This window comes from Malus sylvestris, chromosome 6 (assembly GCF_916048215.2).
Source record: "Malus sylvestris chromosome 6, drMalSylv7.2, whole genome shotgun sequence".
Lineage (NCBI taxonomy): Eukaryota > Viridiplantae > Streptophyta > Magnoliopsida > Rosales > Rosaceae > Malus > Malus sylvestris.
The window spans coordinates 29,358,366-29,383,652 of record NC_062265.1 but is presented as its reverse complement, the minus strand read 5'-3'; the positions used below and the strand labels follow the sequence as shown (position 1 = coordinate 29,383,652).

Here is a 25,287-nt window from a genome sequence, read left to right as displayed (position 1 = left end):
TGGGAATGAAATTGACGTATATTCTGGGTCTTTTAGTCCACTCAAACACAATTAGACCAATAGTCCTTCAACTTTAATTCAATTGTAGCAATAGACCTTCCATCAAGACTCATTTTGACAAAAGTTGTAGCGGAGTTGACAAAAGGATCATAGTTGCTATTTTGATGAGTTAAGAGATCAATAGTCACGACCTCATTTTGACAAAAGTTGTAGCGAAGTTGACAAAAGGATCATAGTTGCACGTTCTAATGAGTTAAAAGATCAATGGTCATGATTTTTTGGTTGAAAAACCAAGGTTCTAAAAAACGCTAGGCGCTAGTCGGGCGGCGGGCTAGCGCCTAGCGCCTAGGCGGCTAGGCGGGGTCTAGGCGGGCGCCTAGGCGGCCTAGGCGGATTTAGGTAAATTTATTGTATATCTTGTAAATAAGTGCATATTGACACTTACAAAAAATTATACTTGTATGAAATTCATGGATAAGATAATAAAAAAATGATAAAATGCAAAAAGAGTATCCAACAATGTCTCTCCAATAAATAAGATTTTTTTTTAATGAATTAGATGGTATAAGATGAAAGTTCATATGATGATAAGTATGTATGACTTAATAAATATTTTTTAAAGATTATTTATTATATAGTGAATGAACTTAAAAAAAAATAAAAGGGTAAACGTGATTTGTAGTCTGTAAAAAGGAAGGTGGGGGACAGTTACTGCACCAAAAAGGGGTGTGGGGCACATCAAACAATATTAAATGTATTATCTGACAATTGATTAGAAGTTGATGAATTTAAAAAACATAAATCAACGTGGGGAGGTGGGAAGAGAGAGAAACTCATTTATTTCCTCTTCTTCCCTTCGACTTCTTCTTCTTCCTTTCGTCTTCTGGAAACACAGAAGACAGAACCAGTACCAGAACAAGAACCCGGCTCTTTGCAACGACAAAACGTCTAAAACGTCCAGACCGCCTAGGTCATCAAGTCGCCCGCCTAGGCTGCCCAAGCACCGCCTAAGCTGCCTCCGCGCCCGCCTAATCCTCTTGCCGATTTTTCTCCCGATTATGGGCTAATCGGAGCGGTTGGCCACCTTGTAGCGCCTAGGCGCCGCCTAGACGGCCGCCTAGGCCGATTTTTAGAACACTGTGAAAAACCAATGCTCCAATTAGGTTACAATTGTGGATCATTGCTACTATTTTCTTATTGGGGCGACACACCCCTTTTTACTTCTTACACATATCTTGTTAATTTCTATCATTTGATCTTCTTCAACTCATTCGATCCAATAGCCGAAAATTAGAAGACTGTGAGAAGTAAAAAATGGTGTGTGGATATCTCTTTTTCTAAACTTGGAATGAGCTCGATCAACTTTTGGCTCTAAAGTACTTCATAGGATTTGAGACATTTTTCGACCGTCGCGTGCTAGACCAACTTTATTATAATTCACATTCAAAAGTGAAAATATGAGTGGGATAGAGCAATATTCTCTCTCTCTCTCTCTCTCTCTCTCTCTCTCTCTCTCTCTCTCTCTCTCTCTCTATCTACACACAAGTTCAAATTCTCATCCCCGTAGTTTAGACTAAATCAGAATTTAGAATATAGCTCGAACCAAAACTCCCATCCAAAGTAAGTTTGTACTCAACCTATCCCCTTGTAAGATATGTTAATCTGGTTGAAATACTGGACCAATCTTTCAAAATAAGGATATGAAGTACATATGAAAACCATAAACTAATTACAAATGGAATGTATTTCGTAATCGTTTATGTGCTTTACGAACAACAGAAACCGCCAAGACTTAAAACCCGCGTAGCTCGATCATACTAAAAATCTAAAGAAAAACAATGAATTTGAAACAAGGTAGTCAAAGAAAGCATGTGTTTTTCAGAGCTTTGCTAGCAACCCGTTCTGAATCGGCTTGGCTACTCCACTGTCTTTGACATCATTTTCTTTGGCTTCCAATTCACACGCACTTGGTGGAACATCCACTGCTGGAGAGGCGTTGAAGAATCCGTGAGGCTGCAACCGGAATAATCAACCAAAAATGCGGGATCAGAAACCAGACAATAAAATGACAAACTGCCGAGCATAAAAAAGATTAATCGTGTGAATACCATGAGCATAAATCCAATGCGCTCCACTGGCATGACAGGCCAATCTTCTAACCGTGGTACGTGTGTGATTCCAAATACATACCTGCAATCATCATCGCGGTTACTTCCACCAGCTTAAAACAGTTATATGTATACATACAACGGACAAAGGCAAAAGCTGGATATGGACATGATAAACTATGAGAGGGAAACCAACCAAAGAACTATATCAGTTTCTTCCAGAGAGCGATTTTTCTTAACCCATGTGGCTAATCCTTCACCAGCACGCGGATTTTGATTTGGAAACTCTCCTCCAGGAAACATCTCATCACGTGAATATGGTGTAACCCATAGATTATGTTTCAGGAAAGCTGCTCTTCGCAAAAACTTGGCCTCAGGACCAGCTAATGGCAAACAGTTTGAACCCGGAACAAGCTTGTAGCCTGTTAACTGTCCGGTCCTATTTACAGTTCGTGTGTTCTGTACCTGGACCATAACAAAATTTCAAATCAGCATGAGCATGAATGGACACAAGAATCACACCTGAGAATCTTAAACAACAGAAGGAAATCATTGAGCTGGACCAGCTGAAAAAATCATGGTAACGATGCCTTACAATCCAATGGCGAGCCGTCAAAGGATTACAGTCACGCATAGCCTCCGATTCAGTCCTGAGAAGTGTCTCCTCGGCATAAAATGCATTGCTGTGGACGTTATTCTCTCCAGGTTTCTCAACCTTAACATCCATCTCCACAACCTACAGTAAATAATTATGGAAGAAAAACTGATTTTAAGACTTGTACAGTTGTTTCGACAAGCAATGATAAAGTCACAATTTAATCACTACTGTGGGTAATAATACGTAAATTCTTATGAAGTAATAAACCTATCAAACTTCTATTTTGTAAAATGGATTTAAGGATAAATAAACCATCATTAAATGTGCTTGAGTAGTTTTAGAGATAAACCATTCAATAAGAGCAGGGGGATGATCATATTTTCCTGCTTCACATTTTAGATTCAGGTTTGGAGGTGGATTTTACAGTTTCGATAGAATAAGATGTTTCTAAAGAGGGGATAAGGATCCCATGGTATTACTGGGGCAAGCAGGAAGTTTTAAACTCAAAACGCAAATTCACAATTATATTCTAATTAGTATGTTGTGGGTGTAGGTGTGGCCCTCAGACATCCATGGACTACTCTTATAATCAGTGTTGTAATATGCTTTTGCATAAACTTTGTGAATAGTTCAGCATGGAAGCATTTCCATGCCTACTACATAATATAACCCAAAAGAAAAAATTCTCGAAGCCAAAAGCACAATGCTAGATTGTAAGACTTTTAGCAGCTGCTTACCTGATTGTAAGTTTCTCCAGGCTTGCAATCAACAGCCATATCCATACGAGCAACAAAAAAGTGTTGATGAACTGGTGCATATAGCCCAGGTGCAATCACAGTACCATACTTTCTAACCTCTCCAGGTTGAAGTGCTCCCAAGCTGAGAATTCCAGTAAGTTTAACTTCAGCTTCAATTTTACCATCCTGAAAACAGCACAATATTGATTTCACTGTTAGGCAGGTAGCTCGGTACTACATGAAAACCCTCAAAAAGAGCTGGAACTAATGCTTAGAGAGAAAATGTTCGTATTATACTGGGCAAGTTAACAATTAAACTGAAAAGAACAAGCACTACACTTGATCTAAGAAAAGGCGAGAAAGTTATGTGGAACTTGCCTGATAAAAGTGCCAGAAGAACCCGTACTCATAATTAGCCACAGTACATATAAATGACACTGTTAGCCTTCTTGACCTGCGCACTTCTGCTAAGCCTGTTCTCCAGTCCTGATGCTTCCACAGAATTCCATGATCTTCTTCGTGCAAACATACACAATTTTCGATAGTTTCAATACCTCCAGTGAAGTTCGTAAAATGTGCATCAAAGTATTTGATTAAGCCCAAACAATCACACCCCTGTCATGGTAGTTTAATTCAACCCAGTATGGATAAAATAATAAGAGAAAATGCAGAATATCAAGAAAACATTCATATACCAAAACTGAGCCAAGAATTAGTCCTCAAACCTTCTTTAGAGAATGTGCATTTTTACCAAGGCCGTCTTCCCCGGCATCGAAAGCATTTTTTCTATAATGTGGATCATTTGGATCTCCATATGGCACCACCATTTCCACAAAACTCAACCTATGGGCTACAGGCCTTCGCCCTCTATTGCCGTCAACATAGGCCACAGAATATATAACCAGTCCCTCCCTGGGAGTGAATCCAATACGAAAATTCCACTGCCAACCAGAATGTTAGTTGATATATCGACTTTTAATAAAGAAAAAATATTATTTATGAAACCAATTTAGAAATTACCTTCTGCCACTCCACAAAGTACCCATTAACACGGAAGCTTGGACCTTCAGGCTGAATAATTTGTAAAGGTTTTATATCACTTCGATCAACACCACCTCTTGTTTCACCAGGAGTATAGTTCCTCAACGGATCGGCTGGAGGTAGGGGAACAAGTTTACGGTCTTCAAACTTTATCACCACCATGTTTTGCATATCAACAAGTATATAGATGCCCTCAACTGGGCGTGCGTAACCATTTTCCATAGGGCAGTCACTCTCAGTTCTACAGAATATCAGTGGTTTAGCAAGCCTTTGGCTAGGAGAATCAGCCTCACTATGATAGCCAACACACCTGCAGCATGAACACCAATATGTAAGTAGAAGGTTATCGATTAACCTGCTGAAATTCCACATGTACAGGAGCACTAAATGTAAATTGCATACCAGGCATCAACCATCACAAGGTCCATGTCTTCAATACCTCTCTTCTTCATAGCCTCTCTAAATGGAGGAAAGTCTTTCACAACAGCTTCACATTCTGCATATTCTACAGCATCCTGAAGTTCCAGAAAATTAAAAGTTAAGAACTTACAGAAACCTCAAACTTCAGACAGCTATGGAACAACTAAAGCTTATCATACATCACAAGTCCATTAGCAAATGCCAGTTCAAATAGTGCACTATCACTGGTACAAAAATCGATATCTATTCTATTATTCATGGTGTTTTCTCAGCTAAAAGTCCAAAACATCAAATTAATCTTTCATGAACATAAAAAAAAAAATAAAAAATAAAATAAAAAATAAAAAAAGGACCATATAAGGGTACAAACAAGTTTAAATGTCAAAAGGAAACACAAAAGAAAAGTACCATGGGAGGCTGAACATCTGGAACAACTTCTGATGATACTACTTTTCCTCTGTGATGTCCACCTCGAGTAGCTGCATGTACTTCTGATAGCTCAACAATCCACGTGCTTGTCTCATTTGACTTCTTATTGTAAACAACAAGTCTAGCTCGCCGAGGGGGAAGCTTGGTTGGGATTATAGGTCCACCTTTGGTTCTGGGAAGTAATGATGGCTGGAAAGGTGGGAAGAAGTATGCATCTGCTAATGCAACAACGTGTTTATCTGGTTCCAATAGAACCACTTCAACAAAACGCATACTATCTCTAACCTGGAATGCAGAAAGTGTTATTTAGTCAACCATTTCACCAAATAAGAATTCCATTTGTTGAAGAAGAATTCAATAGTGAAACTAACAAACCTCAGGCGTCGCTCCAGCTGCCCTGACAGTTGCCACTGCGACAGAGATTTCAGCAGCAGATAAAGGGTCCAACGGGTGCCTTGTTTGAGGCCTAAGCATGATTGGGATGCCTACATGATATTAGTTGACCAACCAAGTTAAACAGAAAATTTCAGTATTTAAATCACTTAAAACAAACCATGAAAATCAGACAGCATAAAGTTAATTAGTTCAAGACAAAGAACATTGCAAAAAGATGCGAAAGTTTTCAGCTTTTTACATTCCAAATTCTCCGAGGTTATTCGAAAAATTCACTCTTTAGTAAATGAAGGAGCTCATGAAAATTAAAAAATTCTTACCATCTTATGACCTGAATTCTTTCCTTTGTCTTCCTAAATGATTATGGTCTGCAATATATATGAAATATCCTGCTATTGAAAACTGACAATCTCGAAACAAATTCCTATTTTTTAATCTATTTATTGTAAAACATTAACTTACATTCAAAATTAAAGTACATCACACCAATTTACTCAAGAAAAGTTCGAGAAAGAAATTAGCTTGTTCTCCGAATTATATTCAGGTGTCATAATCCATCTTTCTCTTCGGCATTCTCTCTCTGTCTTTTTGTTTAACATCTACTCTTTCTCTTTTACTTCTACTTCCACTAGGACCACTACTCTTAGCTCCAAACAGCACAGAGACAAACTAGTCACAAGAATGCCACACAAACGAGTCTCACCAAACTTAGAAACGAAAAAGACTTATCGAAAATTATATAAAAATACAAAAGAACCCTACATTTTATGCAAACACAAATCAAGAATTCAAGAAATTTCAAATTTTCACATCTCATCGGCCATACATTACTCAAAGAATCCATATTTACAACATATATATATGCGTCTCGTCTGTGTGTGTGTATGTATATATATATACACATACATACAATAAATAAATAAAATTGGGAAATGTGAATGGACCTGCAGTGGAGGCATTGGCGGAAGGTTTGGGAATCAAGGCCGCCATGGCGATATTCTTGGGGCGCTGATCATCGCGCCGATCCTCGGCGCCAGCGACGCTACTCCAATCTTGAATACCGGAAGCCGAGACGACGGCGCTGGAAGAAGTCTTCGCCGCCGGCGCCGCCTGGCGATGAACGAGAGCCGCCGAATCGGGGCGGAAGCAACAGGAAGGCGTCGTTTTTTTCGAAGCTGAGGCCATTGCAAGGGGTTCGCGAGCTCACCAATTCCAGCAAAGTAAGTCTCTATACAATCTACTGACATACAGCGCGTGCTGAAATGCTCGCCGCCACTCTCCCCCCCTCCCCGTAACTAACCACCGCGAGAAAAGCCGATAAAGTCGGAGAAAAATGATCGCACGGTTGCTGAGAAATCAATAAGATATTTTCTCGACGGTTGCTGAAATCTAGGATTACAAATGCGGCGGGCGTTTGACTGAATCCTTGTGAGGGGGCGAGTCCGTGAGACAGGAAGCGACAGAGGGAGTGATCTGAGGCGAAGGAGAGAGAGGGAGGAAGAGCAAGTGTCCTATTTATAGGACGCCGCTTCCATTTTTTCTTTTTTCTTTTTATGAAATTCCAACTTTATTTATTTATTTTTACTCGGCTTTCGGCTAGCGGTAGTCGTCTTCACTGAGTTACGTTTCAACTAGTGGTAGTTGTTTCCAATTAGTCAGCAAGAGTGAAATGTATTTATGACGACCTATTTCCTATTTGTTGAGAATAATTCACTCATTAAGATGTCACTTTGGCCATATTTTAGGTCAATTACACATTTTATGTTAAAATTTTAGGTCGAAACATGATTTTCAAATTAAGTTCCGAATTAGCAGACTTTGCTATTGTTTTTTTTTTCTTTCATAATTTTACTTTCTTTATGTGGATAAAGAGTAAACGTGAGTAGTGGGCTAAAGTGAGAGATTTGGAGTTTTCACCTTTTCTTATGTAAAGCGAGAGGAGATGGGGTTGTTAGCCAACGGTCACTTATCAGAAGGACCAATAAGATAAGTGGGCGGTGGGGGTGATAGGAAGATCTGCTGTTAATTGACAATTGGACATTCAACCAACAAGCATATTTTTGATATTTTGCATGATAAGGCCATAAGATTAACATCTTTTGGTATAAGACCACCCCCCCTTTTTGTAATATATCCTATCTGACCCCCTACCTTTCACAAATCCTTTTTTTGGAGTGTTGTTATTGACACCTAATTGTACTTACCACCCAAAGTTAAAAAAAATATATATATTTTTATTGTTAATTATTTACTATGTATCCCTCTAGTTGAATCTTCATACCCATAGATTCATAAAACAAGGAACAAGTGATTAATTAGAATTATAGAATAAACTCGATATAAGTTCAATTTTGTGAGTTTGTTTTTTTTTATTTACTCCACTTTGTTGGGTTAGGTTTATTCACAGATTATCAATATCAACTCTTCTTTTTATTATCTTTTTAGTAAATTGTGATAAATATCTTTTTATTAAATTGTGATAGATATCACCTTTATTTATCGGTTTATCTTTTACTCAATTTAGGATTAATATAAGAATTAAATATTGTTTCTCCTGTTTTTTTCCTCCTAATTTGCATCTCAATTGTTTGTTTTGCCCCATCACGTGTTAACTGTGTTGACTATTCTATGTTGTAAGTAGATAAATCAGCATATATACTAATATGACTTTATAAATGCATGGAAGATGATTTTCATGGATTATAGGAAGACTAATTTTTATTTATTTTCGTAGATACTTCCATCACATGTTAAACATATTTTAACGACCTATGGGTATAGCATATAAATTTTCTTTTAACTATTTTTAATGAAAGTAGTTAGATTTTCATATTTAGATATTCAAATTAAAATTTTCAGTAAAGATGCATAAATCAAGATATTTAATTAAAGTTGAAAAATAAGAGCAAGTGGTCCTCTCCCACAGTGGTGGAGAGAGGAGTGTTGCCCTTGCACTACAGTGTGGTTCGAAACCTGTCAGTTCCATCATCTAACATATAATCTAACAAATCTATCGTTAGGAAGCCGACGGAATTCGAACTCACATCGTGGTTCAAGACAACACTCCTTCCCACCCACAAGCCAACAACTCAAATTTTTGGACCTCATGAAAAAACTATCAATAATACCACAATAAGCAATAAAGCGGATTTCATGAAGCAATCATTTTATTCATGAAGAAATCATTTTAACATGAAGTATGTCCTTTTAGGTAGTTCAAACTTAGAAGGCACAATGCATTTCGTATTGAAAGTATGAATTTCACATCCGAAAAATAATGAACTTTGCATGTGACCTCACATGATTCCACCCACAGGGCCACTTGCCAACAACTCAAATTTTTGGATCTCATGAAAAAACTATCATATGATACCACAATAAGCAATAAAAGCGGCTTTCATGAAAGAATCATTTTATTCATGAAGGAATCATTCTAGGTAGTCCAAACTTAGAAAGCATAATGCACTTCGTATTGAAAGTATGAATTCTACATTAAAAAAAATAATGAATTCTGTATGTGACCTCATATGATTTTATGATAAAACTTCAACTATTTCACGGTAATAGAGTAAGTTGTCCCATATGTGAAACCCAACAGCTACACGTACTCTATATTACTCCATTTATATTGTCCACGTATTTTCCTTCACTTCGAAATATTTAGGTACATCCGAGCTCAAGAAAAATTCAATTTTCGGGTTTTGAAATTTCGAATGCCGGGTTGATTATTGTGTGTCCAAAGTTGAAAATTATCACAGAAAAAATTTCCACCCAACCTGCACCCTAAATTTTGACGATATGCAGCTTAAATTGTGTTAATTACTTAAACATTGTCATGACTCACGGGAAGTGCAACCTAAATTCGTGACTTATCCGGCGCACGTGCTTCATGTGTTGCACGTGCTTCATCGTCTATCCTTCTAGGAGCTTGATTTTACCTATTTTTTTGGTTTGTATACAAAGGATCTTAACAAGATAATCTAAACTAATGTTGTAGCCTCTTTTCAGGGAAAAAACAACCAAGAGAGAGAGATAAGGTGGCCCTAGATTTTATTTTATTTCCAATTTGAAAAATGAATTCAAATAATCAAGGTTTTTATGTAATTTATTTATACAAATAATATTGAGAAAAAATAGGATTTAAATACATGCTTTGTAAAGCTCGACGAATTTGTAGTTTAAGTTGTTAAGAACATTTAGTTATGCATCCAAAGTTATGAGACAATGAGTTCGATCGGAATATACATACAAACTAAATAATGCCGAATGAATACAAATAATTACGAAAAGCAAACCAAATATATAATCAAATGGAAAATATACTATATCATTAATACGTATAAAATTGACTTATATAAGGAGATAGTACAATACAATCTCTTAAATGTGTTTTTGGTAACATTTAAATAAAAATTGTTGCTCATTTATAACCGAAAGGTCACGGATTCAAGTTTTAAAAGTAACTTTTTTACAAAATAAGAATAAGATTACGCAAAATAGACGTTCCTCCCCAACTCTTGTAAGGCGGAAAACTTTATTGGTTTGAAGTCAGCCATTTTTATAAGCCGTCCATTTTCTTGTTTTGTATTAAGTGCTGCCCTTTTAGGCTGTACATCATGGTACTTACGTAGAAGGAGTGAAGAAGGATAGGATTCATGAGATGATAATGTGGTTTGAAGTTGAGGGGGTGAGGGCCCAAGTCCGACTCTGGAGGGATGGGACTCATCCTCATTTTCCTAATTATTCTTGTCCCTCATGCCTTTTATTTTCATTTCTTTTCAGCCAATAATGCTTGTCCTCTAGTTGATTGATTGACCTAATAAAGCGAAATAGTTCATTCATTTCATGATTTTCATCCATGCATGGGGACAATGGAGAGTAGAGTACGATCTATCTTGAATCTAACAAGCAAGTTGTTTTTTTTTTGTCAACAATCTAACAAGCAAGTTGTGTTTTGTTTTTTCATCCATGCATGGGGTTAATGGCGTTAGGTAACTGGTCACCGTCTTAATTAAGCCATAGGTGTTTCAAAACCAAGAAAGAGCGTTTAGACCTACTTAGGCGTCTTTCTATCCCTATCTAAACCCGTTAGGCACCCGCCTAGGTCGCGACTCTTGCTTATGCAGAAAAATCGATAATATTCGTTTTACATTTTATTTTTTCAATAAAATGTAAAAGACTTGTTGAATATTCAAATGAACACTCATTATATGTTTGTTTCTCATGTTTTCAATCTTTTTAAATACTTTATAATTTATATATAATTTTATTTTACAATTTATATATCCCAATATAATTATGTATTTTATAAAATATAAATAGGCATTTATTTATATAATATATAATAAATTTACTTGAATTCACTTAGTCCGTCTAGGCCCTACCTAGCCATCTAACTAGGTCACAACCTGTTGTCCGACTAGTACTTAGTGTCTTTTAAAACATTGATTTCAACTAAATAATAATTTAAAGCGTCAGTTGGAAGTTTATTCTTATAATTGTACTTAGCTAGCTGGAGCATCTTGTGGTCTGCATGCATGAAAGTGAAAGTGATCGCAAGAATGTCAAACGTATTTAAATGATCCGTTTAGTTGTTTAATAACAAATGATTTCTACTTAATGAGTGTAATGACCCTTGTTCTTTCGCATCATCAAAATTAATCAAATTAAATATATCGACTTATTTGGAGGTATGTTCTTGGTCTAGGTGGTGCCTAATAGACATCCACTACATCATGACATGATGTGCTCGCCTGAGTTAGCTTCCCCCACCAACCTCCACCTCCTCCTCCACCGAGTCATGCTACAAAAAATATATATTATAATTTATAATATATATTAGTCAACAACTAGCTATAATTTGTATGTTTAACATTTTTAAATAAGCTCTTTAAAAAGTGGTGTGCTTTGGTGATTATGATTTTCTTCTTCTTCAACTTATTGTGCAAGGGGTTCAAATTATCTCTCTCATCTTAGGAAGTAGACCGGAAAAGGCCAGTGTGGTACCAATATATTGAACTTATATAGAAATCACATTCTTATAATGTGCCGAAGAATTTGAGTGTGAAACCAATTTATTAAACTAATGACTTTAATATATTAAACTCACATTATTGTACAGTAGTGTTATAGTTATCAAATTCAGCCTACTATATATCGATATCACACTAACTTAAACTACTCTATAATGCTTTAATTTAAATTAATGTAAAATATTGTTTGTAGCAACAAATATATTTTGGAAAAGTTATTTTAACCCTAACTGGCTAGTGAGAATAGATAAATGATTTTCACATGTTCCCTTTCACTTTCTGCACAATTCTTTTAATATTAATTTTTTAACCTTAAAAATAGACAGTTGGATTCACCACTTAAAGTCCATATCCTAATGTTTCTGTTTTATATGGCTCAATTATTTACTTTTCTTCACATTTTTCTTACTTTTAATTTTAATGTTTGAACCACTAGAGATCTTGTATGTAGCATGATGATCCAATAGTTTGATAACGACGACTGCAGCAATCTAACGGCTACAATTGTATTCACGCAACGTGAATTTGAATTGTAAAAGGAAATCAATAAATTTATACTACGATGGTGTTATCTAGTATTTAAACATTCTTTTTTACCTCCTACACATTCCTATCAATTTTAGTCATCAGATCGAATAAATTAAAAGAAGATCAAAAAACAAAAATTTACAAAAAAATTGTAGGAGGTAAATATAAGTGTGTATACTGCAAATAGCACCACCCATTCCACTAACCTAGCTAATCGTCTTCACCCCATTAGATTGGGAGCATCACACCCTCACCCCATGGACAGAAAAAAATCTAGATACGAGATTAGTCGTTAATTATTACTTATTAGGCATGTAATATTTTATTAAGAAGTCTTTATCTTTCTTATATATGTGAGAGAAAAGAGATTAGTAGTGGAATTGGAAGAATGTGAGAGGAAAGGGATTGGTAGTGGAATTGTGGGAACTACACAATATGAAGACCAAAACTAGCTCATTCCCCACTTTCTCTGAACAGTGACTTGCTCCACTAAGATGGTCACTATTTTTTTCATGACTAAAAACATTTATATGTCATGTTTTGACATGTATTTTACTACCAAATGACTCCAAATTTGAGCACTTCGATCGCTTATCAGGCAATGATCCAGAGGGGCAAGAAACCCTTCTTGTATTTTGTTGTTTTATTCAATCTCTCCATGCGTGCACGCTGTCCACACCACAAATCACGCACACTTTTTTTTTTGTTAAATTAACCACCAGTGCCACGCACATGTATAATTATGGGAAGTGATTTGTGCACTCTTCTTTACATATTGTAATCTCCTCAATTTATTATATTATTTAAGAAATTATTGTATTGAAATAAATTAACATTATGTTTGGATGGGGGAAATAAATTTGGAATTTGGATAAAAGTCAGAATTTATAAATTGACATGCACCAATTCCCTTGTTTGGATTTATAACATAGAAATTTAGAATTTCTGCGTGAAAAAAAAACTTGGAATTTGGGGCCTCCAATTTCCAAGTTTAAATTCCATGTAAATAGGTGTCATTTCCCAATTTCTATGATTGAGAGTTTAAAATTAACAAAGTTCGTTTTCAATTCTACTGTTCTTTTAAGTTAACCAAACAACAAAATTCACAAATTCTAGAAAATAAAATCCCTTCATTTCAATTTCCGTCATTTTAAAATTCCTTAGTAATCTTAAATTTCTTCATCCAAACATAGTGTAATAGATAATATTAAACGAAAGAGTGCTTATGCTGAAAAGAAGACGGCATAAATCACTTTGGTTTGATGATGCATCATGCATGAAAGCGAATATGGAAAGTATTATTTTTCAGGGGAATATTTCTGCTCACTACCTTCAAGTGATCGTGATGTTCACTGCCATATTTATTACTATTAGATAAGTTTTGTTCACTACCATATTTATTACTGTTAGATAAGTTTACTTTTCGAGATATGTGCAGTAGATAAGGTTTTTATCACAAATAGTCCATGAAATTGCCCCTCACCATCAAAATGGTCCCTGAAATTAAAAAGCAATCAATTTGGTCCCTAAAATTAGGTGTCACAAATCAATTTGGTCATTCCATCACAATTTTGTTAAAATTTTCGTTAAGTGCTGATGTGGCATATAAATGGGCCCCACAAGATTTACGGGTTTTAATCACAAATGGTTCCTGAAATTCACTGACATCATCAAGATGATCCCTGAAATTGAAAATCGATCAATGTAGTCCTTGAACGTAGGTGTCGAAATCAATATGATCATTTTGCCACAATTCTGTAAAAAAAAATTTGTTATGTGCTGATGTGAGTTTAATAATTAATTCAAAAAGTTGTCTAAATACTTTTTTTGCACAATGAATTTTTTTTTATTATTGTAGGGCCTACTCCGAAGAGAAATCCATTCCATAAATTCTTAAAGGCACAAGGCTTAACCAAGGCCTTAGAGAGAGTGTGGAAGTAGTTTTCAACCAACAATAAACGCACATCGGTTATAACCTCATTATCTCAAGACAGACTCGTCCTTCTTTCCATCACCAAACCACCAAGGAAGCGCCGAACAAGCTATCCAAGATTAAGGTTGTGATGATGTTGCTCGCCTAAATATTAACGGTGATGTCTCAGAAGTTGTTGCCTGTCACATCCCAGTCTCGACTCCGTCTTAGCACGATATTGTCCATTTTGGGTTTACCATTCCCTCACGGATTTGTTTATGGGAACTCTGACGAGAACTTGCCAGTAAGTCACCCATCCTAGGATTGCTCTTGCCTGAACTCACTTAACTTCGGAGTTCCGATGGAATCCGAAGCCAATGAGTTCTCAAAAGGTCTCGTGCTATATGGAGGTGGGCATGTACATATAAGGCACATCACCCCCTCTCCGTTGGTCGATGTGGGATGTTACAATCCACCCCCCTTAGAGGCCCGACATCCTCGTCGACACACTCACACGACACGGCAGAGTAGCTCTGATATCGTTTTGTCACATCACAGTCTCGACTCCACCGTAGCACGATATTGTCCGTTTTGGGTTTACCATTCCTTCACGATTTTGTTTCTGGGAACTCACACGATAACTTCTCAGTGAGTCACCCATCCTAGGATTGCTCTCACTCGAACTTGCTTAACTTCGGAGTTCTAATGGAATCCGAAGCCAATGAGTTCCCAAAATGCCTCGTGCTATATAGAGGTGGGCATGTACATATAAGGCACATCAGCCCCTCTCTGTTGGTCGATGTGGGATGTTACATTGCCAATTGGCCAAGCCCTTACTACGGGAGATCTGGATTCAAGTTCAATTCGGTGAAGGGTGTCGAAGTGTGTGAAGATGGGTATATTTAGAGAATATAAACGAATGAGGTAGAGAAATATGGATTGAGATCAAAGGTGATTGCAGAATTAGGTTTTTGGGTTGACAATTTTTTTATTAACTATTAAATTATTAAGCCTCTTTGTATTTTTTTTTAATTTAATTAGACTTGTGTGACCTATTTATGTGTCACATCAACACATAACAGAATTTTTGACAGAATTGTGACTAAATGACTGCATTGATTTGAGACACTTACTTGCTGGACTACCTTGATCAATTTTCAATTTCAGGGACTATTTTGATGTCGTGGGTCAATTTCAAAGACCATTTGTGAGAAAAAAATGACTTATGGGGCATATTTATGTGTCACATCAGCACTTAACAAAAAATTTAACATAATTGTAACGAAATAACCACATTGATTTGCGACACTTATTTTCAAGGACTACATTGATTGATTTTCAATTTCAGGAACCATCTTGATGGTGAGGGTCAATTTCAATGACTATTTGTGATAAAAACCTATTTTAAAATTTAAACTCTTTCAACAATAATAAATATGACGGTGAGCATAAATACACCATTTACCAGCTCATGATTATCCATAATTGACCCTAGCAATTCCATTCAGAGGGTTGATCGAGCTGAGTACCGTCCATCCCAATGATCCCTTTCCTTTCACAACAAATATTTTGTATGTATGTGGAGACTGTTGGAAAGAGCATCGCATTATATATATAGATGGATAGATCATGTATCATGGCCTTTCATTTATTATGAGCTGGAAAGGATCACGTCCCTTCATTTATTTTAATTTTAAATTTATTTACAGTCTCAGATGGATCTGCATTTTAACTTAACACAACACACACACACACACACATATATGTATATGTTTGTGAGCATCAAGCACAACTAGGGTTTGCAGCAAGAAAAGTCACATCCAGGGAAAATGGCTGAAAATCACTAGACATATAAATAAGCACTAGTAAACATCAGCCCTCAACATTAGGAACTTGCTAGCTAGGGACTCCAACACGAGTGGTTTGGCTTGCCCGACCACATTTGCTACTTGAAAGCATAAATTTTGTTGACGTATGCATGCACCACCAAACCCTAACCCTAATTCTATATTCTAACAAGGCAATATCAGTGCGTCATGCATGTATGTATTGCAGAGATTTTTAGTATTGATGAAGTTCAATGCATACGTTAACCTACTTACTACAAACATATTTTAGAACAAGTATGTACTCCCCATGTTAAAGTACGTATATTCAAAGGCATATCCACACTGAAACTAAGGTGGTTCTGAAACTCACTAGAGGCAAAGAAAAACGTTGGCGAATGTCCTTTTGGGACCCTTCAAAAATCTGGTACATGACCCTTTTGTACCCATAACATGTTCAATGAAATGCCTTACATAACTCAGGCAGGGGGTTCTCGAAAGAACTCAACACATGTCGATAACTATAGGCAAGCGTCAGACAAGGTTCGGCAAAAGACGACAAGCACACCAAATGCCCAACGAAATGTCACACTGCAAAAAGTTTAGGGACTGCGCACGCTGTATTACAGTCTAAAAATATTGAATCTCTTGCAATAAGACTCCCCCTGAAACTGCCACAAGAGAAAACGCCGAAGTTCGATACATATTTGACATTACATACAAATTTGAGGGGTAATTTTGAAGAAAACAAGGATATTTTGGTTTAGATATTTGTAAATGGAACTCTATCTATAGTTATATACATCCACAAAACCTTACCTACCTCTACCTGCCTCCTAATCAAACAGGAAGCTAGCTAGCTTGACGTTGTTGTCTTCTTTCTTCCACTCGTGGTGTGAATTAGCCTATCAATTTTCTATTCTTGTCCGTCCCTGTCTTTTCTTTATATACCTTCCCAATTTTCCCGTCCCCATCTAGCAGACGTATGGCCTTGTCACCATGTTTACATATCACTCATCATAGCGACAAATATATTCTGTCGCACTTAAGAAAATTCAAGGTCGTTTGATAACCAATTCGTTCTTAGTTTTTAACTTTTCATATAGTTTTGAAAACTCAAAGGAACTAGTTTTCACTTTTTGGTTTTTAATTTTCATTTTTTCGGAAAGCTAAAAGTTAAAAGTAATTGTCAAACGATTTTTCAGTTTTTCAAAAATGAAAACTGAAAACAAAATAGTTATCAAACGGTCTAAATTTTTTTTTTCCATCTCTAGAGTCTAGACTTAAAAGAAAATCCAAAAAAAATACATAGTTATGCATTGGGAGATAAAAATACATGTACTCATACATCTAGTGACAACTGAAGTTTTGTCAATTTAAAGATTTACAAAACGAAGCAAAACAAATGGTGCTATGAAAGAAATATAAAAAGTATTGCGTCACGTGACAGAGGTGCTTACGCACAAATATACATCCAATGACACCTAACGCGATACCAAGACCTGTAAAAAGAAAAAAAGGAAAAATGCAGAGTTCTCAACTCATCACGTTCTGTTATAAGCATATAAGTGATCCTGACTACACCACCAGTCAACTTGCTCGACTTTTTTTCTGTGTTGAAATGTGGAAACCCCACCCCGGCCCCATGAAAGCACAAGCACTCATATATTGCTTCAATAATTCAACACTGGCCACCAAAATCCAACACCAAAGTAGAACTTGAAACAAGTATTTCTTTGGATCCTCGACATTTTGTTATTTTCCGAGAAGACATTTTTTACATCTGCGGACTTTTGGTGCAAGAACAATCACACTCGTTTAGCCAACTCACCTAACTCACATGTATTTTGGAGAGAAACCGAATAATGATTTTATCCTTGTAGTTCGGGGGAGGTTTGTAGAGGGGCATATATAACACCCAAATGCCTTTCAAGTGCTAACTTAACTAGCTCAAGTGATTATTTCAGAATTACAACAATTATTAAACCGGGAACGTACTTAGATTGCAAACGGAGGTGGAACTTCGCTCAAATTACAAGAACAACTTGCATGCAATGGGTTCACCATTAAATGGCGTTCCGAGTCAATAATACAATACTATAATAATAAGAGACCTACTCATGACATTATTTTATTGGAATAGAACGTCATCGTTCCAGATTTAAAGTGCTACTATGCCCACCCTATAGTCTTATTTTTCCACCCATGTTATATTCTCGCCCATGATAAAATGTTTAAAAAAACTAAACACTCTCTTCCCACCTACTTATATTCCTAAAATATCCCTAACAGTTTTAAGTTCTAAATAAAATAAATATAAAGAATGAGTTTTGGAGATTTTAGGAAAATTGAACAGCTACGAATGTCCCTGCCCAACTCAGCCGAAAGCAACAACCAGGCTCCACATATGACGACGACATCTTCTTTTCTCTTTGCCGCTGGGAAAGTTACCTTCCTTTTTTTCTCTCATTTCTCTGTTCCACACTCTCTCTCTTTCTCTCCGTACCAAATCTGGATTTAAGATTCTTGTCCATATTTCTTCCTGAATTCCAATTCCGAATGAAGGCTTGAACAGTCAGTAGAAAACAAGAGGTGGGTGGGGTGGACGGAAAAGTTTTCATAGAAGACGTAGAGCGGATGAAAGAGTTAAAAAGTAGTGAGGGATGAAAGAGTTAAAAAGTAGTGAGATGGTGATTCGTTTCTCATTTCTAAGTTTTTTTAATTTTTTTCCATTCCTTTTTCTTTTACTACAAAGAATATATTAAAGGATTAATTTTTAACAAGGTTTTTGAAGTCTTTTTACATGAAGTTAAATTTGATATTAAAATTGGGAACTGTTATTAGCACTCCAAAAATCTTATTCTACACTCTCTACAAGTGTTATGTTCTTTCTAATTATAGAAAGTTTAAATTGCGAAATGAGATTTTTAAAGTATTAATAACAATTCTCTTAAAATTTTGAGAAATTTGGAAAAGTAACCATATTTTAGACCCCTTATAGAATTATAGCCACCATTTTAGTTTTATGATAATTCTAACCAAAACTTAATGTAAAAATACTAATATACCTTTAATTACAAAAATTCCCCATTGCTCTTCACCAAGAAACAACAACAATTAGTTGAGATCTTGAAGCATAAAAGAGGTAGCCTCTTGAATACTACCCAGTACCCCTAATATCGAACCCCTCCATTTCTTACTCTTTTTTTTTTTTTTTTTAATTTTTAACTTTTTTAATTTTTAATTTTTATCTATATATATATATATATATGTATATAGATATATAGTAGATATAGATATTCAAATATAATCAGATAACGTGAAAATTGAAGATAACCCAGTAAAATAAACATAAAAATTAATCAGGAACTGAATCATTAAGGTTGTTGATTTGCTTAAGGATTGATAATATATTCACATGCATTGGAACATGAAAATCATTAAAGTTTTGACTAAAACCATGATATGAAATATCAAAAAGTTGATTTAGGAAATGGAAGCTACAATTGACCAATCATACCATTGTTTCTTGGACAATTTGAAAAGACTGATGCATCATGCTGCCTTTTATTTTTTTTGTCAGAACATCCCTACTGCTTAATTATGCAAAATCAACAAAGAGTGCTCTTCTAGTTTAAGGTAAGAAACCAGGTTGCGAGAGAGTTTGAAGGGGGTTTTGTTTTTGCTGTGAGAAATCCTAATATTAAGGGTATATTAGTATTTTGAGTAAATTGTACAAATGGTCCTTCAACTTTAATCAAATTGGAGCAATGGTCCCTTAACTAAAAATTCATTACCTTTGGTCCCTCAACTTATCAAAACGTACATCTATGGTCCCTCAACTAAAAATCCATTACCATTGGTCCCTGAACTTTAATTCAAGTGGAGAAATGGTCCTTTAATTTTAACCCAATTGTAGCAATGGTCCTTCCAATATAACTTGTTTTGACAAATTTTTTGACATAGTTGACGAAAAGAACCATAATTATTCACTTTGATGAGTTAAGGGACCCTAATTATATAAATGGTCATTCCAACATAGCTTATTTTGACAAAATTTTGACAAAATTGATGAAAATGACTATAGCTACATATTTTGATAAGTTGAGGGACCAATGGTAATGGATTTTTAGTTGAGGGACCATTGCTCCAATTTGATTAAAGTTGAGGGACCATTTGTACAATTTACTCTAGTATTTTTATATCAAGTTTTGGTTAGAATTATCATAAAACTAAAATAGTGACTATAATTCTATATAGAGACTAAAATATGGCTACTTTTACAAATTTTCCTAAAATTTTCATTAAAAATGAGTGAGAAAATAAGACTGGAATTTTCATTAAAAATGAGTGAGAAAATAAGACTGGTGAGCATAACGGCACTCCATATTTATTTATTTGGTACTCCACAGTTGGGACATTTAACATAGAAAAATAGCCTAAACATATGGCCTCCATCACCATTTAGCCATAAAACAGCCTTAATTATAAGGAAAGTATTACCATTTCACACCAAAAAAAAAAAAAAGAACCAAGTATTATTTACACTTGGTAGGATGAGGACACGATGACTTTCAAATATCTTTGCTCAAAACTCGTCTCCAATTATCTTACAACTCGGTCCCTCTTTTCTCAGAGAAACTTACAGATAAACATAAACACCTATTTGATATTGCAACACAAATCAATCGTACCAAAAATAGCAAGTTTTCGACACGACGTTCTTTCCTTCATTGTTTCAAACCAAAAGAACATAATATAGCCAGGTGAATTCTGACACTACACAAACTACCATGGTCTCTTGTAACCGATAGGAACAGTATTTGAACCAGAACTCATGCCCCGGTTCCCAAACCCTCCTCCTCGTCCTCTATTGCGGAAGTTCCCACCGGATCCTGATTGAAAACCAAAAACAGACGACCACATTAATCACCATCCCACTAAAACCGTACATACATATATAGACACCACATCCAAAGAGGAAACTGAACCTACCTCCGAAACTACCACTTGATCGGGCCATTGCAGCTAATGCAGGGCTCACAACCTGACCTGCTTCTTGAAGGATCTTGATTAGATCCCTAGTGAATTTTGCATTTGCGTGCGTGAAAAAAGTTAAAGCAGTTCCTGCTGCTCCTGCACGTCCAGTTCGTCCGATCCTGTGAACATAATCCTCAAGGCTTGATGGAAAATCATAATTGATCACACATTTTATGTCCTTCACATCTACAACAAAACGTAGCAGAAAGTTAGGTCAAACGATGCACATCATACAAAACATGGAGAAATCTGCAAGCAACCTTATCCCTGCACCCCTGAGATCTGGAGACCAAATTGAAGACAACACATTCATCATGTAAATGTGCCCACCTTAATTAAGCAGGGATAAGGAGCAGCTTCAGCTTCACCACAACCACCAGTTTCCCATATTCAATCAAATGAACAAGCATGCGTGAGTCAACCGGGCTGCAAGGATAACCAGCTCTGTAACCGTGGATGGGTGGCAATAATTTCAACCATGTTACTTAGACACTTGAAAAGAAGGGGGGGGGGGGGGGGGGGTACCAACCAAACAATATTAGGAAGTTACCCCAGTCATACCAGTGAAACCTTGGTCCTTGTGTCCATGTAACATGAAATTCAAATAAGGTAAGCACCTAAAGAGTTGTCACAGGGGACATTCTACTGGTATGAGAAACCTAATATTTCCCCTCACTCCAACTTATGAAGCCCCAGTGAAGTAGAAAGCGTGATGCTTACGGAGGGATAAGTGAACTGAAGTCCCAATCATCACGTGTGATGGCACCTGCCTTCGCACCCAAACCACAAATTATATCATCAGGAACTGGACAGCAGCCGGCCGACTCGCCATATTTCAAATTCAAGACCCAAACACCTAAGAATTCTAGCACAAAGTGATCCTACCAAGACCTCGCGCAGCCACATCAGTGGCAGTCATTATAGGATTCCTGCCACTTTTAAACTCAGCCAAGACCCAGTCCCTTTCGGCCTGGTTTTTATCACCGTGGATGGATAGAGCTGGCCATCCATCCATCCTCAATTGTTTAGTAACGTGGTCGCATCCCTTTTTCGTCTCCACAAAAATCAGAATTCGGTTCCCAACCATCGCTTCTTTGAGCAATTTGATCAGCCTGCCAACAAAACAATTTGAAGTTCATAAGAAAGCCAATAAAAAATAAAAATCAACCCTTATACTGTAACCGGATGTTATGCTCAAGAGACAGACCTATTGTATTTCTCCACCTCCGTCACAACATCAACAACTTGGTTTATGGATTGGTTTGCTTTAAGGCTTGCTGATCCAATGATTACCTAATTATAAAACAATTGATGTCAGTTATATCACATTTTAATTCACAGAGACACAAATCTGCACAAGAAAGGTGAATATCATATTGATATGTGAATATCATATTGATATGGTTAAATCTACAAAAGATACCTTATATGGGTTACGTAAAAACTGCCTTGCTAAACTTTCAACCTCCCTTGGCCACGTGGCACTCCAATACAATGTCTGCCGATCTGGTCGGGTCTGCAAGAAAAGTAACTTGCTCAAATGCAATTCCTAAGTTCTTTCAAACAACACTACAAGTTTTTACATAAGTTGCCAAATTCATAAATACATCAAAATCGTGTCAGCAGTAATAAAAAGGTTAACTACAGAGTGCTCAGCAAAGTCCCTCATGTAACAAAGTTCATGTGCTCAAGCACAACTGTACGTCGCAGAATATTTGACAAAGTTTCATAACAAAATTTTCTAAAGCAGTTATGTGTTGTATTTAAATACTAATATTATGGTTAAGCTGCTAGTTGTTTGACCAAACAAAAAAGTTTAACTTTCAGCTTTTTATCGGTGAAGCAGAAGAAATGATGTAAAATAACATACTTGAGAAACAATTTTCCTTATCTGCGGTTCAAATCCCATGTCCAACATCCTATCAGCCTCATCTAAAACTAGATAAGTCACTCTTCGCAAATTTGTATGCTGAGCTTCCAACATATCTATCAGTCGGCCAGGCGTAGCTATCACAATCTCAACCCCTGCCACATGGAAGACATTAGATGTAGGCCCCTATTTATGAACTGCCAAATGGACATAAGTAAATACAAACCTCTTTTAAGGTCGCGTATTTGGGGTCCTTTTGGAGCACCGCCATATATACAAGTACTCCTAATATTGGAACGTAAACCAAATTTTAAAGCTTCTTCTTGAATTTGAACTGCCAATTCTCGAGTAGGTGCTAATACTAACGCCATAGGACCTTCTCCCTGAGCTGAAGTTTATAACAAAAGAATAACCAAATTCAGGGTCAATTGCTAGAAAACAAATAGTCGCAACCTAAACAGGAATGATAATCAATACTGACCTAACCGAGGCTGTGCGCTAATATGTACCAGCGCCGGCAGCAGATAAGACAAAGTCTTACCAGAACCAGTCTCGGCAATGCCAATTAAATCTCTACCCTTTAATGCCATTGGCCATCCTTGAGCCTGAATTGGTGTTGGTTCAACAAAACCCAATTTCGCAATCACCTCTAGGCAGTAATCTAACACATCATATTACACCAATGTAAGCTACTAGCACAAGAAGAAAATTTCAATTAAAATAAATAAATAAATGCTGTAGCATTCATTGGCAAGGAAATACCAGGGAAATTCGCATCCTCAAACATCTGAATCGGTTTTGGGATATCATGCCCTTCGGTGGTAATCTCCCGCCTCGTACGATACACCATAACATCATGTTCTGACATTGCCCTCACAGAAGGACTTTCAGCATAGAAGTTCTTCTCAAAAGGTACCAAGTTTCCAAAATCTTGCTTGGGAAGCATAATATTATCCAAGTCTCCTCTTGACGAGCCACCATGCCTACCTCCTCCTCTTCCACCAACTCCACGCCCACCGCCAAAACCCGCACCTCCACCACGACTACCACCAAAGCTCCTACCGCCACCACGGCCTCCATCAAAACCCCTGCCACCGCCACCAAATCTCCCACCACCACGACCCCTTCCACCACCAACATGACCATTCGACGCTCTACCACCAAAGCTCCCATTACCACCACCTCGGCCGATATTGAACCGCTCGAAAGGGGGTTGGAACGGCGGGTACCCATTAAAGTCTCCTGGACCCAATGTCGGTCCACCCACCCTTGCCGAATATGAAGCAACCGCAGGCGGCGGGCCCCCATACGGAGCTTCCTCACCGCCACGGCCATAGGCGGTGCCTAACTGTGGCGCCACCGCAGGCGCTGGACCCATTAGGTCACTGCAGATGCACAATTACATAAAACCAAACATAAATTAAAAAACTTCATAACATAAGACTTGAATCGAAATTGGGGAAATGTTAGAAGCAAGGATCTGAATCAGAAAGCAATGGACTTTGGGGGGTAATTAGTACCTGCGGCGCTCACGGTAGGAGTTGACGTCGGCGTATCGATTGTCGGAGGCGTACATCAATGATAGAATTGCAGAGGTCGGATTGCAGTTCTAGGGTTTCTGATCTGTTAGGGTTTCTGACGGCCGAAAACCGTAAGGGAGAAGAAAGCCAAATTGGGAATTTTGGATTTAAGTTTTTCTCTGATATTTTGTTTCGAAGCAGCCAAAGTCTTTTGGGCTTTTGTCTTTACGGCCTATTTTTTGATTAAAATTTAGGAAAACTAATGAGAAGTTCAAAAAATAAATTTAATTTTAACAAAAATGATAGGAAAAAGTAAAAATGTGTTTTTTCGTTAAAAGTGAACAGTTCTAGAAGTGTTTCGTTAAAACTCCCTTAAAATTTAAGTTAGAAAGGAAATACTAATAGGTAAGCGGTTACAAATTTATAATTTAATTATTCTTTTCTCGCTTTCAAAAAATTTTTGGTGTTCCCGAAACACAATTGGGACACCAACTGTCCTAAACAAGTGGTTGAATTTTTTTTTTTCAAATATATAACAGTGGTTATTCAATATTATGGTTTAATGATATTCTTTTTCGTTTAAAATTTAGAGGTTTTCTATTCGAATTTCATGGATGGCGAATTTGGTACCAAATTAAGCTGCTCATTGCGTAGCTTAGTCGAACTCCCTCTCCACATGGTGTAAAAATATTGATGTACTAAAAAAAAATTGGGATTAGGTGTGGGGCTCACTTCATATCGAATTTCAATGATTCGAACCGCCCATTTTGTTAGTTTCGATTCATAGATCATCCTTGCAAAAATTCAATTCAATCCGAAACCATTTGCCTATT

At 36.7% G+C, this 25,287-nt stretch overlaps 2 protein-coding genes across 5 annotated transcripts; both read right to left on the bottom strand.

Annotated features, from left to right (window-relative positions):
• Window positions 1-1,663: 1,663 nt before the first annotated feature.
• On the bottom strand, window positions 1,664-7,241 carry LOC126627122 (amine oxidase [copper-containing] zeta, peroxisomal-like). The gene is made up of 12 exons (XM_050296547.1): window positions 6,671-7,241; window positions 5,709-5,818; window positions 5,313-5,618; window positions 4,887-4,999; window positions 4,464-4,794; window positions 4,169-4,384; window positions 3,822-4,058; window positions 3,444-3,629; window positions 2,704-2,844; window positions 2,305-2,573; window positions 2,109-2,190; window positions 1,664-2,013 (listed from the first exon to the last, which is right to left on the bottom strand). Exons 1-12 carry the CDS (start codon window positions 6,909-6,911, stop codon window positions 1,879-1,881), a joined length of 2,367 nt encoding a protein of 788 aa, XP_050152504.1. The 5' UTR covers window positions 6,912-7,241; the 3' UTR covers window positions 1,664-1,878.
• A 13,351-nt stretch (window positions 7,242-20,592) lies between these two features.
• Window positions 20,593-24,654, bottom strand: LOC126626704 (DEAD-box ATP-dependent RNA helicase 30-like). Of its 4 annotated transcripts, none has more exons than XM_050296095.1 (10): window positions 24,455-24,653; window positions 23,697-24,319; window positions 23,416-23,595; window positions 23,161-23,322; window positions 22,935-23,089; window positions 22,488-22,580; window positions 22,272-22,357; window positions 21,950-22,176; window positions 21,020-21,250; window positions 20,593-20,919 (listed from the first exon to the last, which is right to left on the bottom strand). In XM_050296095.1, the coding sequence occupies exons 1-10, from the start codon at window positions 24,508-24,510 to the stop codon at window positions 20,813-20,815; spliced, it is 1,920 nt and encodes a 639-aa protein (XP_050152052.1). In that variant the 5' UTR covers window positions 24,511-24,653; the 3' UTR covers window positions 20,593-20,812. The 4 variants fall into 4 exon arrangements, 1 of the variants encoding a protein (XP_050152052.1); XR_007624769.1 differs by lacking the exon at window positions 20,593-20,919 and adding an exon at window positions 21,395-21,490 and having other exon boundaries at window positions 21,114-21,250; window positions 21,626-22,176; window positions 24,455-24,654; XR_007624768.1 differs by lacking the exon at window positions 20,593-20,919 and having other exon boundaries at window positions 21,114-21,250; window positions 21,395-22,176; window positions 24,455-24,654.
• Between the last annotated feature and the right edge of the window lie 633 nt (window positions 24,655-25,287).